Source organism: Populus trichocarpa, chromosome 14 (assembly GCF_000002775.5).
Source record: "Populus trichocarpa isolate Nisqually-1 chromosome 14, P.trichocarpa_v4.1, whole genome shotgun sequence".
Taxonomy (NCBI): Eukaryota; Viridiplantae; Streptophyta; class Magnoliopsida; order Malpighiales; family Salicaceae; genus Populus; species Populus trichocarpa.
Window position 1 is genome coordinate 1,448,617 of NC_037298.2, and position 14,968 is coordinate 1,463,584.

General features: G+C 31.1%; 1 protein-coding gene across 2 annotated transcripts; it reads left to right on the plus strand.

The window, feature by feature from the left end:
- Positions 1–11,396: 11,396 nt before the first annotated feature.
- LOC18104849 (probable WRKY transcription factor 7) lies at positions 11,397–13,351 on the plus strand. Of its 2 annotated transcripts, none has more exons than XM_024585550.2 (3): positions 11,397–12,427; positions 12,538–12,663; positions 12,819–13,351. In XM_024585550.2, the coding sequence occupies exons 1-3, from the start codon at positions 11,634–11,636 to the stop codon at positions 12,979–12,981; spliced, it is 1,083 nt and encodes a 360-aa protein (XP_024441318.1). In that variant the 5' UTR covers positions 11,397–11,633; the 3' UTR covers positions 12,982–13,351. The 2 variants fall into 2 exon arrangements, with proteins under 2 accessions (XP_024441318.1, XP_024441317.1); XM_024585549.2 differs by having other exon boundaries at positions 11,401–12,427; positions 12,535–12,663.
- The last annotated feature ends 1,617 nt before the right edge of the window (positions 13,352–14,968 follow it).

The following is a 14,968-nucleotide window of genomic DNA, read 5'->3' on the forward strand; positions in this document are numbered from 1 at the left end:
CCGTGGATCGTCGGATCAAACTGGATTATAAAACAATATTATTTTGGATGAAAAAATTAATGGAGTTTATCTTATCTAATCTTACTTATATTAGGTTAATCAAATCACGTATTAGTTTTCAAAACGGTTTAAAATAAAACATAACCAAGAACAAGTGTTGGGTAGACGGGTCATTATAGAAACCGACATGTGAGGGCAAATTTATTTAATAATTATGCTTTCAATCCGCCCAAGTTCCGTGTCTCCCAAACAAGGCGTTAGCTGATGTGCATCCACCATCCAAGGCTTTTGAGATTAGAAAAACGGTGAATGGGCCAAGTCCATAGATTCCTTGAATCTTAATAATGGTTTTAATTGACAAAGGACGAAAAAGATAAAGTTTACACTGACAAGCGACAGCAACCTTTGATTAAAACAAGAGATTTTTACAATTGTTGAGATATTTTCATGTTGATTGAGAGCGTGTTTGGTATTGTGGTTGCTGTTGTGGTTGTGGTTTTAAAAAAGTTGTTTTATAAAAAGTACTTTTAGTTGAGGTTGGGTTGGAAAAATATATGTTTGGTTAAAACTGTGGTTGAAATTGAGGTTGAACAAAAAGTAGTTTAATGTGTTTGGTTAAAAAAATGCTTTTCAAATTGAGGTTATAAAATAATTAAAAAATATTTTTAATTTAAATATTGTAGATTTAACTACTATTATTACATCATGAAATAAATAATATTGATATCATTTTTTTTTATTATTCCATTAAACTATATGCAATGTCATCACATACGAAATTTATCCAACAATGACTATATTTTTCATGGTTTCTTAAGCACGCAACAACAAAAACTGAATTTTTTGTTACGTCATCAAGCGATATCTTTCTAATTTTTTGAATAAAACACAATTAAAATAAAAATAAAAACTGAATTTTTTTTAACTGGGTCGAACCCGGCAATAACATAATTGGAATTGCGATCAAATTTCACAAATGCTACGTCATCATGTGATATCCTTCTAATTTATGTAGTGTTATTAAATAATATTAAATACTAGTTTTTCGAGTAAAACTCAATTGTTTTAAAAAAAATTTACAATTTCATTACGTACAAAATTCATTCGACAAGAACTACAGTTTTTATGAATTTTTGAGCGTGTAATAAAATTAGGTAAAATATTATCAGGAATAAAATTGAGATTACAATACGAGTAAATTTAATTCACCTTAAACTAATTTTTTAAAAAAACAATATTGTTCATGTTCACATGAACAATACGAGTGAAATCAATTAACTATACTGGTTTTTCGAGGAAAAAAAAACTAAACTTTCTGCCATGTTTTTCAAAAAAAAAAAAAAACAACACTGTTCACTAAAGTGAACAGTGCAACAGTGGAGCATGGCTCCACTGTGGAGCCATGCTCCACTATTCTGCTTTTTTCCCTACGAGAAGCAGCAAAATGCTGCTTCTCATGAAACTCCGGTTTCATGTGGGTCCTACCCATCAAAAGCAACTTTTTTTGGGTTACCAAACGTTAATTAACGTGGCTGCGGGTGAACCTCGCCCGCAGCCACGTTCTGAGTGTTTTGCAGACCCAATTTATTTGGTCATGAACTCACGAGAGGAAAGAACCAGAAATTTTCCAGTTGAAGACCTTTCTAATTTCTCTTACGGACAGCATTAGTCCACGAAGCATGTGTACTTGTTTACGAACCAAGGTGAGAAAAAAAAAAAAAACAGGTTCTAATTAGATTTCCAAATAGATCCAAGACACCTGGTTTGTGATTCGTTTGAATTTGGACACGACCAAGGAGATTGGCGGTGGAAGTTTCCTTGGTGGGAGTACAAGAAGGGAAAATAAATTTCTCTTTGATAAATGAAAAAAAAAAAAGATTCCAGTCAAATCATTATAACAGTTTGGTAGAATTTTTAGAAAAACAATACCTACTATAAAAATTTTGAATAAAATAGTATGGTTTGAATATATTCATGTTTTTTAATATTAATTTTGTATATGACCGCGCTATTAGAGATATTGGTTGTTTAGTTTATGAGCCTAATGTATATCTCACGTAAATTAATTTATAAGTGCAAAAATCAACTCATTTTTTTTTAATGAAAAATCAACGATCAGGATATTATATTATACTATATACTAAAAGAGGTATCAATTTTTTATTATATGAATTCCTAATGAAAAGCTGGTTTTAATCTTTAATGGACAAAGTAGCATCCCTTGAATGGATATGATGGTATTTTTCATTGAACACATTCATCATTGGTTGGAAAAAAGTTTTGGGAGTGCAGGAAGGGAAAATAAATTTCTCTTGGATAAATAAAAAAGAAAAAGAAAAAGAAAAAAAGATTCCAAGTCAAATCATTCTACTAATTTGGTAAGATTTGTAAAAGGATAAAAAAAGGAAATAAATAATCAATCATAGAAAACACATCATGATTTTACTTTTTACACACATCAAAAAGATTTAGATAAAATAGTTTTAACTATATTTTAAAAAATCAATTAATAAGATTGTGATTGGTTAGGGGTTTAATTTGGATTAATCCAAAGTTAAGGTAATCTAAGGATTTGTTCATGGTTAATTTGAGGTTAGAGTTGTTGAGTGGACTTTTAAGGTGTGGTTAGAGTTATTCTATTAACATTTTTTAATAATATTGGTTGTCTAAAAGATAAAGTACGATGACCTGTTATTTTTTTTTATTTTTTTTACTTGTTTTTACTATTTTATTATACCAACTTATCTTTTTTTTTAGTTATGGGATGTCGAATATCGAGAATCTAAAAAAAGTTTAGCTTTTATAAAGGTGAATTGATATGAATGAGATGTACATTTTAATCAATGACTAAACAATAAATATTTTCATATATTAGTGACTGCGAACAAAAATAATACTAAGATACATAATTGTGTTCAAAATGTATTGTTTTTTCTAAAATTTTATAACCATTAACATTTCCCCGAAACTCTAAGTAAATAACATCAACATCATCTTTCAAAAAAAAATACCATATTTATGTCCTCGAAACTCTGTCATGATCAATGCATAGGAGCTGCAATCATGTATCAGGCACAGGTCATTGGATATGTCACGAATGATTTCTCTTTTCTATACCGAACCTGTTTATAAATACGTGCTTCGCTCTGATAATTAACTCCCCTTCCATGCGGGGAAGCAGAAATATATTGCTGGGGCAGTTTCTTTCATAAGGCAGATAAAAATTATAGCTGTCACGTCGATAACTGAATTACCGTATCAATTTTTATAAATCATTTTTATTAAAACAAATATCATTTCTTTTTTTTTAGTATTCAATTGGTCAGGTTTTGATAAATGATTAAGAGCTGGTATTCGGTTGTTGTTTATTTTTTTAAAATATTTTTTATTTAAAAATATATTAAAATAATACATATATTAAATTTATTTATACACTAATAAAATAAAAAAATATATAAAAAAATTAATTTTTAAAAAATGATTTAAAAATAAAAAACATGAACACGCCGAGTTGCCCATCATGCCCTGAAAACCTGATAAAACCAGCCATGATTCAGTGTATCAATATTGTTTTTCTGTTCAATTTCGAATCTGTGTTGCGTTTGTCTGCTTAACCATTAAAGAAAAACAATGACGTTAGGATTGACTTCTCGGCACCTTCAAGAGCTGAATCTTTACGAAACACTTAAAATATATGGAAGTCACATCACAAAAATTGGAAACAATCTCCCAACAAAAAGCTCCAACCTTGTTTTAAAGAACGATATTTTTCAGTAGCAGAGATTCATCCTGGGCAACAAATTGTCATATGATTAAAAATAGCCTGGAAATCCCAATCATAACATACAAAACTCAATAATTTCCTAATATCTACGATGAAATTTCTTTTCCCATGTGAAAATTTCTCAAACCACTGTGTCTCGAACAGTATCTTATTATATGAAAAATACAAATTTTTATTTAAATCTTGATTATTTTTATGGTTAGAAAATGCTTTTATAAAAAAATAAATTTTAAATTTATTTTTTAGTATTTTTAGATTGTTTTAATATACTATATTAAAATTATTATATTTAAAAAAATATAACAGTGAAATGATTTTTCTCGACCAGAATTATAAAACTACTGATGCTATCCACCTACGATTAAGAACGGTCTCGAGAGCTGAACATTTCCTTAATGCAATTTTAAGAGAAAAGGCATCATTAATGTACGGCTGATATGTTGTTTTCAAAATATATTCAACAATCCCAGATTTTGTATGTGATGGGGCACTCAAAAAATTAAAAAAAATAAATAAAAAAGTATGTTACCAGGCGTGCTTGCTGCCAAGCTGCCTGGCCCAGACCTCGGTCCCTTCAGTTCTCTCTCTCAATTTGTTTTTTTTTTCTATCTAAATGTTTCTAGTTTATTTGTTAGGCACAAATGTCAAAATATTTGTATAAATCCCATAATGCTCTCCCTGGAGCATACCACACTACCTTTATTAGCCAATAACCAGCACTTTATTTTTTTCTCCCCACCACCGGATGTAGCCTCTAAAAATCTATAAATAACATGTCATGAGGTAAGAAAAGAGACTTTTACATGTCGTACGTTACTGCTCCAATTAAATACTCTCTTTTATGTACATTTTTTTATATTTATTAACTTAAATATTGAAGATTTCCTATCCCGATAAAATACTTGTTTTACAAGTTAATCATCGGTCCAATATCACAATCATAAAAAAAAAAACCAATTTATTCGAGGTTTTCCACCACTTCATCAATTTATATAGAGTTATTTGTATAATTGTAAGTAATTAGCCTTTATTTTTATAATTAAAAAAAGCTTTTATTTGGCTATATTTATTAGAGAATCTATCAAAGATAACAATAAAGCAAAGTAGAAAATAGATGAGTTTTTTTTTTCCTTTTTTCTAATCAAGATTGAAAAACCTAATTATTTTTAGATCAAAGCACTCCAACCTTCACTATCCATACCAAGAGTAGATAATGATTCAACTCTATCAATTTATAACAACAATACATCAATAATCAAGAAGTAAATACGTTTGGATATTAAGAAAGGGGGCGCTGTTATGAATTAATGGTATAAAAGTCAGAGGAGTGTCCTTGTCACCATCCCACCCTCTCCAATCCTTGCAGGTTGAAAAGCTCGTGAATTCAATCAATGGAGACAGATTGAATGTGACAGGTTATATTTTTTTAGTTCCATGGCCATAACCATGTCAAGGGATCCATTATTCTATATCTTATCCTTTCCTTATCTTCTCCGGGCGTCGTTTAACCCCAGATGAGATACGACAAAGGCAATCAAGGCAAAGATTCCATCTAGATGCAGAAAAGTGAAGGATATGCAAACTGATTCTCTGTGTTCTAAAACACAAACAAAACAAAAACTGTGATTCTCCCTGCCATAAACCCTAGCTGAGTATCTTCAATAATAATAATAAGCAGCGCAAAAACTCATTACGCACGAAATCTTCTATGTGAAGCAGAGTAGCATGGGGGAGAGCTAGTTCCTCGGCAATTGGATATTTAAGAAATTTGTAGAAATTCAATGTGGGGAAAGGGGAGTACATGGACCAGGCTCCCCCGTGAACTCATTAGACGACGTTACAGCCATGGGTTAGGCGCCGGGTCCACAGCTCATTATCTGCAAATTTCTTTAAGATACAAAACAGTTGTAGCTTACCTAGTTGCCTGCTTCCATGCTGTGACCTCACTGGCTCACTCCCATGGCACAGGCAGCCAGAGTTCAAGAGGCTCTCGCCTGATTACATTATAGAAGCTAGTTTATTTTTGGGTATTATCTTTTTAAGTGAATTTTTAAAAAATAAATTATTTTTTGATATTAACAAAAACATTAAAAATAAGTTGAAAAATACTTTTTAGTACTTGATTATGTCATGAAAAATAAATTAAAAAATAACTTATTAATATTTTTTTTTCAAGTTTATTAGAATAATAAGAAACAAATCTTACAAAATAAATCATTATTCGTAAAATATTTTATGAAACTTCTTAGAATTTAAGTTTGAAGGTTGATTATAAAATATTTTATGAAAAAAAAACACACAAAATATTTTTTTTTGAAAAAAATACAATAACATTTGTAAAGAAAATTCTATAAAATATGTTATGCAAAATAAATGGAAATACCCTTAATGTATTCCTTTATTCACATCAACTACATTGAATTTTTTCAAGCAACGGCTCCATACCGCTACGGTGATGGGCGGTGCAAAGATGCCATGCCCGTCCTTATTCACATCAACTACAATAAAGTCTGAATTCAAGTCCCATCCTCTCGGCGTTATTAGGCAACATTGTAATAATACGGTACAGCTCATTTATTCAGCAAATAAAAAATAAAATAAAAAATGAAACACCAACAATGTTATTAGAGTGTATGCCAATGCAGCAAATTGCATTTTAAATCGTGATTGGTCACGTAAAGGATATAAAAAATAATATTTTTATGATCAACGTAATTTTAAATGTAATTGGCTACAGACAAACAGATCCTTTAATTAAAATAGCTTCTTGTCTTATTTTTTTCTTTTAATATGCTACTTGTAACACAACAATAGACAATAAATATTAGGGTGATTGATATATATTTGTTTTTGTACAATCTTGGAGTTTTAAAATATTGTTTGTTTTTGATGTAGAGACATTGTTTTTCAAAAAATTTAATATTTTTGTTTAAAATTAATTGTTTTTTTAGTGTATTTTTATTGTTTTGATGTGCTGGTATTGAAAATAAATTTTAAAATAAAAAAACATATTATTTTGATGTATTTTCAAGCAAAAAATACTTTAAAAACAATCATTACCAGAATATCAAACACGCTCTAAAGTTATCCATGCTTTCTTTATGAAAAAAACCATTATCATATTATATTTATTTGATATTTTAAAGTAAAAATTATAAATATGAAAAGGATATAATTCTTAACATACTTCTATATATATAAAATTCAAAAATAAATCATATTTACTGATGGAACCATGTTAGTCTTTCATGATTTTGGAACAAAAAAATGGCACAAGCAATTCATTAATCCGAACAAGGTCATTTGCATGTAAAATCTCAACATTTGAATTCTCGTTAGCATTAATTTCATGATCTTAGGCTTTTTCTCTCCTTCTCTATTTATTACTGTCATCCGTGAATAAGAAAAATTCAAGACAAAACAAACAAAACACACTCAGCGGTCATTAACCATTTATATGAATTTTTAAGAAATGAATACTGTACTGGCAATTTTTTTCTGTCACTCAAGGTAATAAAGAAAGGACTTGAGTTTTTTTTTTTTTTTTGAGATCATTTAGCAATGTTTATTTTAGGAAAAATATTCTTCCATAATTTCTTTCATGTTCTAGCCAATACAAAATCCTTTATAGTGAAATGAAAAGGGAAAAAAAAACGAGCAATATCATGCATAAATCTATGTAATTAAATGGATGTTTTTCAATGTAATAATAATTGTTTTTTTAAGTGTATTTTGCTCGGAAAAATATAAAAATAATTTTTTAAAATTTATTTTTAACATTTGTTCATAAAAAAAATTAAAAAATACTAAAAATAAATTATTTTAAAATTAAATTTTAATTAAAAAAAAGGTTAAAACTCACTCCAATACGTGCTCATATCCGAAGCTTCACCCAGATTGATTCTTGTCCCTTTCATTTAACGCATATTTTCAATGCGCACCAAACATCAAGTAATTCAACTAGTTTTCATTGACAGAACTGATATTGAAAAATCATATTTTCCTCCGAGGACGAGTAATCTTACAAGGCTATAGTAATGTCTCGAGGTTTTTTTTTTTTTTTTGTTGGCCTTGGAGTGACAGACAAGGCCAGCAGATTGCTAAAATGGCTGATCCAAGCCAATGGAAATGAGAATGGAGTCTATAGTGTACATAAGGCCCAGGAAGTGATGAATGGTAGATCGAACGTGCACCGTGGTAGAAATTCCAATCAAGAAACTAATGAGACCTCTTTTTTTTTTACGAATTTCTTATACTAAACCGATCATAGTTATCGGAACTGATTTAGGATGTTACTCCAAAAATATTATTGAATCATTGAATCAACTTGTAAGCTATCACGTCAATCTAAATTATTATTATTTAATTAAAAAATATTATTTTGTGTTTTTTTTTAAATTGCTGTTAGATCTGATTTGGTTTGGTTAAATCAACTACATTGCTAAGAATATGATCGTGTCAATGAGTTTTACCGGGTTCATGTCTTATCTGGTTTAGCTAAAAATTATACCTGAGTTAAGTTTTGAATTCCAAAATTTTTAATTTATGGGGTGTTTAAAATTGTGTTGCATGGTGTTTTTTAAAATAATTTTTCGTCTTAAAAAGCAATTGTTTTTAAAATTTTTAATATTAATATATTAAAATCATTAAAAATATATCAATTCAATATATTTTTTATAAGCCAAGAACACCTGAAAACAGAACCTAAGTTATGACAAACACCTCCTTGAGATGCTGGGTCGGGTCAAATTTAATAGTTATAGAATTGATAGAGGCAATGGGCCACTTTAGTGTCTACAACTTCTTAAATAACCTCTAGCATGAAATCCAAAGGTGTCGTGAGAAAAAGAATAAAAAGAGACCAAGAAAGATAAGCCCACATCCATTTATGGTCCAAATTTAATAGTTATAGAATTGATAGGCGCTTATCGGGCCTAGGGCTGTTTGAGACGATAAGCCATCGAAGCATCGCAAGTATCTAGGAATTTCCTCGGGCTGCCCACCTTTAAACTAGGAGATGTTGGATCTCTCATGTTCCTTGAAATATGTTCTGTCATGTGTTACTAAATTCGTGTCTTGGATATCGTTAACAAAACTTCCAGAGATTATGGAGTTAAAATAGAAATGAATATTTAGTAAATACTATTGCATAAATATTATATAACTCAAGTATTAAGATAAGCCTAAGCTATAATTATAGGAGTAAAATCAGCATAAAAAAAGAAGAAGAAGATACTAAAAATGAGGCTAGAAAAAATATGCAAAATCTGAAAATTTCAAGGTATAAAGTTGAAGAATTAATTTTCATTATTATTAGCATTGAATTAGTTATTATAAATCAATAATAAAATCTAGAAAAACAAAGAGTTTTTTTAAATTAATTTTTTATTTATTCATAATTTATTTCATTGTAATAAATTTCCAACAAAAAATAATATTGTTAATAAATTAAACAGCTATACGCATGCACGCAGCAACTCCTACACTTGCGAGCTTGAAATGCAAGGCAAAGTATCCTGTCCAGAACAAACCTCAATTCTTGTTCACAATACATTACTTGATTTAAAATTCATCACAAACCAATTAATTTTATCTTAAATCTCTATACATAAAACAACGTTGCCCTTCCGGAATCCTTGTCCAAGGAACACGTAAAATACTTCCAATGCCCGCGTAAAGAGGTCGTGCTTTCTAATCTGGAGCATGCATTGAAGAAAATTGACAGAATGTATTAACTGAGGGCAGAATGATATTTTTCTTCTTTTATTTTAAAGTATTCCAAGCGATGATCAGACTGCTGACGGAGTTAGTGTGTGTGAGTGTCTCTATATAAATGTATATCCTTGAAGCTTGGTCGAATGATTGTGCCAAAACCATCATTAGTCGCCGTTGCTGTTCAAACTGCTATCTACTAAAATATGTAAAAGATGTCCGAGGTCTCACGTCACCGAATGCTTTATGTATTTATTTGTTTCCCGACAAAAAAAGAAAGTCCCTTGCTTTGCAATAGTTTGGAATTACGGTCCAAATAGAATTTAGTTGAAATTTATTTTTTTAATATATTTTTATATGTGTTAATATAAAAAATAAATTTTAAAATATAAAAAATTATTATTTTAATATATTTCTATATAAAAAATATTTTTAAAAATAATTACAATCACACTCACAAACACCATTTACTTTTTTTTCCCATCATTCATTATCTACACGCAGTGTAAAATGTTAAAAAATTACTATTAAAACATAGTTTGTACTTAGATTTTATTTTAAATTGTATCTGAAAAATATTAATTAAATAAAACTTGATTGGCTTGGTAAAATTCAATTTAATCTAAGTTGGGTTAGCTATTTTTTTAAAAAAAATAAAATAAATTTATTTCAAAATAAAATCACCAATAAAAATTGTTTCACCATCCACAAATTGATTCAATAACTCGTATCCTTTCGCATCCATTCTATGTACAGAGGCTGAGAAACATGCAAGGATACGCAGCCCTTTCCGATTAGTTTGTTCAATCGAGACTCGCACGCCGAGGAATAAAAATAGGAATAAAAGGAGCATAGTGGTAAGTATCCAGCCATAGTAGATAAAAAAAAATATCGGTCCATGCACTCACGTGGGCCCAGAGCCGGATTCAAGTTGAAGATGAAAACTCGAAGATGATAAATCAACGGTGCAAAACAGGTTAACGATACATCTCAACGGTGAAGGGACCATAGAGAAAAAAGAAAAGAATCCCATGTGACTTGAAGGTAGAGCTTTGACGCTGCTTCTGGTGTCCTGTAAAAGAGGAACCTTGTCGGTCCCACCCAACTCTTCACTCTAACATATACTTACGACTTTTGCATTAAAAGCTGTTAAAGGTCAACTCCACCTCACTGTCTCCAACCCAATCCCTTCACTCCCTCCCTTTCTCACCGATTTTACCGAGTCATCTATCCAACGGCTCATCACAACAAAACCTTTTGACCTTATCCCTCCCTCCCTCCCTCTCATCATTTTACACGTTCTCCAACCGGTTTCAATAGACCCGCTTCAAGACTTTGATATGAGGTGGTCAAATTAATTTTGCCAGTTGGCGGATGAATCCAATTTTTTTCACTAGATAATATCGTTTTAAACTTTTTTAAACAAGCTAAACATGTTGATTTGATAAAAAAAAAAATTAAAATGAAATTAGACTGGAGTTAAATTTCAAGCTAATGAATTAATATGTATTTAATGTTGTAGAAAATTTTTCCATTATAGTTTGAAAAAATAAATTTAAAAAAACTTTAAATTATAGTATTGGGTCAAGAAAGAGTTTTCAACCCCATTTATATTAATATAAAAAAAATATTTTAATATATTTTTTTAAAAAATAATTTTTACCGTAATATCAAAACACGCTCATTTTTATAACTGTGTTTTTAATCCCGTTAAGGGGACCCACCTTTAAAGAGGCATTCAAAGTCCTGGAAAAAACCTCCATGTGGCAGAGACCCATTAGATAGGGAGTTTGACGGCAAGGTAAACAGAAAGGACAGGATAGTGACCTTTGATGCCTTTGGCATTTGAGAGAGGAAAGGGCATCGGTTTGACTCTAAAAATAATATAAAATAAGCACTACTTTCCTTTATTTTCTCAGCATCTTTCTCCTTTCCCTTTTGCTTTTTCTTTCCTTTTCTTTTTTGATTTTTTTCCCCCATGTTTCAAGTTCCGTTGAATTGAATCCCTTCTGTTTATGTATCTACCTATTTCTACAATAATCACAACAATCTTTTCTCACCCCTCTCGTCTTTTTATATATCAGTCAATCAATCCATAGAGAGAAAGAGAGATTCAGTCTTGGATGGTGTAAAAGACATGGCTGTGGAGCTTATGATGGGGTATTCTGGTGATAGTTTTGCTACAAAAATGCAAGAGAATGATGTGAGAGAAGCCGCAACTGCTGGGATACAAAGCGTTGAGGAAGTCATAAAACTGCTCAAACAAAATCAACTGGAACAGCAACAAAAACAACAATACTACCAAGAGTTGTCTGCAGCCTCTTCAAGTTCCAATCTTGGCACGGATAATATCATGGCTGTTACTGATATGGCCGTGAACAATTTCAAAAAGGTTATTTCTTTACTGGGTCGCACCACAAGAACTGGCCATGCTCGATTTAGAAGAGCTCCTGTTGCCTGCCCTCCTCAACAACAAATACAAGAACCAGAACCAGGACCGCAACAGCAAAAACAGCAAGTTCAAGAGCCAGTACCATATGTTCGAGCAATTAATTCGCAGCCAACAGAGCAAGGCTCTGCTTTTAGAGTTTATCAACCGACCCCAATTCATCGTCTCCCTCCTTTGCCTCACAATCAGCAACAAAAGACACTGCTGGTTACGAAAAATGGATTATCAGATCGGAATGAAATGGCTACTACGATCAATTTCGCTAATTCGCCAACAATATCTGCTCCTTCTTTCTTGTCTTCTTTAACAGGGGAAACTGATAGCTTCCAGTGTTCTAAGTCTTCTGGGTTTCAGTTTACCCAACCTTCTGCTGGTAAACCTCCTTTGTCCTCTTCTTCTCTTAAGAGAAAGTGCAACTCCATGGATGATGCTGCTCTCAAGTGTGGCTCTTCTTCTAGTCGCTGCCACTGCTCCAAGAAAAGGTTTGTCGTCTAAACTAGCAAAGTCAAATTTCATTTGCTTAATTTTTATGGAATTGTTTGAAATGGTGCTGATTTCATTTTTCATAACCCTTTTTTCATTAATTCAGCAGGAAATCAAGAATTAAAAGGGTGGTTAGAGTTCCTGCAATTAGTAGTAAGATGGCAGATATCCCACCTGATGATTATTCCTGGAGAAAGTATGGCCAAAAGCCCATCAAAGGCTCTCCTCATCCCAGGTATCCTAAAGTTGCCTTCTTTGTTTCCTTGGTTCTCAATACATTCTGGGTATTGTCGGTCCTTCAATGTTCCTTTCACGTTTCGATTTATACTTGGATAGCCGTGGGCAAGTCCAAAAACTCAACCTTGATTCCTTTTGTTTCAACTTGTTTAGGGGATACTACAAGTGCAGTAGCGTGAGAGGATGTCCGGCACGCAAACACGTGGAGAGAGCTCTAGATGACTCGATGATGCTTATTGTGACCTATGAAGGGGAACACAACCACTCTCATCCAATCGATGAAGCACCTGGTGCTCTTGTCCTTGAATCATCTTAAGTCAACTGATCGATCGGCATGGAAAAGATCTTCCCCAGTTCATTCACGCCCGTGTAAGACAAGACACTAGTGCTCAGATAGTCAAAAGGACAAGGCTAGTGGGCACATTAGCTGCCTAAGCAACAAAAAAAAAAAAGGAGAAAAAAACTCCATAGGATTCCTTAGTTTCTTTCATGTGGTTGAAGACTTTTGTTTAGAAATGAAAAAGGTAGGAAGAGGGTAGATATTGTGGATTTGGTGGGAGTTGAATCATGCAAGTAGTGGGTTTTTTATTAATTTTTTTTGTCGAGGTCCTACACTGATTTCTATATTTTTTATTTTTACATACATATATGCTTGATTCCCTGGTGGATCTTGCAAGGTTTTCCCACTTATTTTGTTCCAATTTCCACTCATGCTATGTGCATTGTTTTTTAAATGAGAGGCAGTCAATGGGGAGGAGAAGGATTTGTATTTAATAGGGCATGGTTGACCCCCTTCATGTCCAAAATAGTTATGATGCTCGCGATGGTGGATGAAGGGAAGTTTTGGCCTTTTGGGTGGAGATGTTATCCTCTTCTTGTTAGTGTATTCCACTTGGCAGGCAGTGTTTTCTCCTATGTTCTGATTGAATTTGTGACAATGAATATGCCTGGATTTGGGTGTTGTGGAGAATCCGTAAAAATTATGGTATATGGTATGGATGACTTTTGAGAGTTCATGCAAGTGACCCACCTAAATTAATGAGAGTTTTGCAAAGTCAAAGTTGCTTGTTGGGGGTGATGATAATAATTGTTCCCCACCATTATTGGTTTTTCAACCAGATTTGTTGTATGTGTTCTGCATTGGGCTGGATTCGTATCTATGACAAATTAGATGCTAAATTTATGATATTGTTACCGAAACAAGTATAGAGTGAACAAATTAGTTGAGTGTATGCAGTTATTTCATGAGCAAGAGTTTATAAATGAAAGGGTGAAGAGTGAAATGATAATTTCATTGTAATTCAAGTTATATTTTACTGTGTATTGGTTACACTTGCACCCCGCCAATTCTTTTTCTAAACTACAAAAAAAATATTAAAAGTATAGAGATTTTTTTTATAATATTATTAAATTTAATCAAGTAGTTTGATCTTGAAATTTATCAACCTGATTTTTTATTTATCTCAAGCTTTAAATTAAATTATGTAGGAACTTATTTAAAGTGAATTATTTAATTTAATGGATTTAATGATAATTTGAATAACTGATAAAAACATGACACAACTTAAAAAAAAATTAAGACAATATTTTTTTTAAACATTGAAACGATGCCAGATTGGATCTACCTCGATCACCCTATGACTTGAGTAATGGACTCTAATAAATTTAATAACCTTACTGTTTTTATAAATTATTTTTATTTAATTTATGATAGAATCACATACTTGCAATATTGAGCATTTAAAAAGGATATTTATCTAGGATCGTGATAACCCTATGAAAAGTAAAAAAAAATAAACTATTAATTTCATTTCTCGACCAGTATTGATGAAAAGTGAAATAAAAAAAATAATTAAAAAAATTAAAGAACCAAAAACTAAAACGCAAATATATCAAGTTTGATGGCTAAATCCGCTAAATTTATAAATCAAGTAACCCGAGTCAACATATCAAATTCGCAAACCGGGAAATGAACTCTATTGTGATCAATAACTTGTTTTTTTCTAAGCTATTTTTTATCTAACTATATGATAACAAAAATTGACAGTTGCAAAATCGAACGTCAAACCAATATCAAGACTCTTTTTTTTAAGACTATGATAACCTCATAAAAAATATAACGAAACTCTATTATCAATCAGTCTAATATCGAATGATGAAATAAAAAAATAAAAATAAAAGTTAAACTCATTAAACTCGTCAACAGCTCATGGACTTTCTAAAATTTAATAACATGTTTTTTACCCAAAACTTTTTTTTTCTAACCATATGATAAAGATAAAAATAAATGATCATATAATCAA

Coding starts and splice junctions, on each gene's coding strand:
- LOC18104849 (XM_024585549.2), top strand. CDS start 11,634: ATGGCTGTGGAGCTTATGATGGGGTATTCTGGTGATAGTTTTGCTACA. Junction 12,428..12,534: donor TGCCACTGCTCCAAGAAAAG/GTTTGTCGTCTA, acceptor TCATTAATTCAG/CAGGAAATCAAGAATTAAAA. Junction 12,664..12,818: donor AAAGGCTCTCCTCATCCCAG/GTATCCTAAAGT, acceptor CAACTTGTTTAG/GGGATACTACAAGTGCAGTA.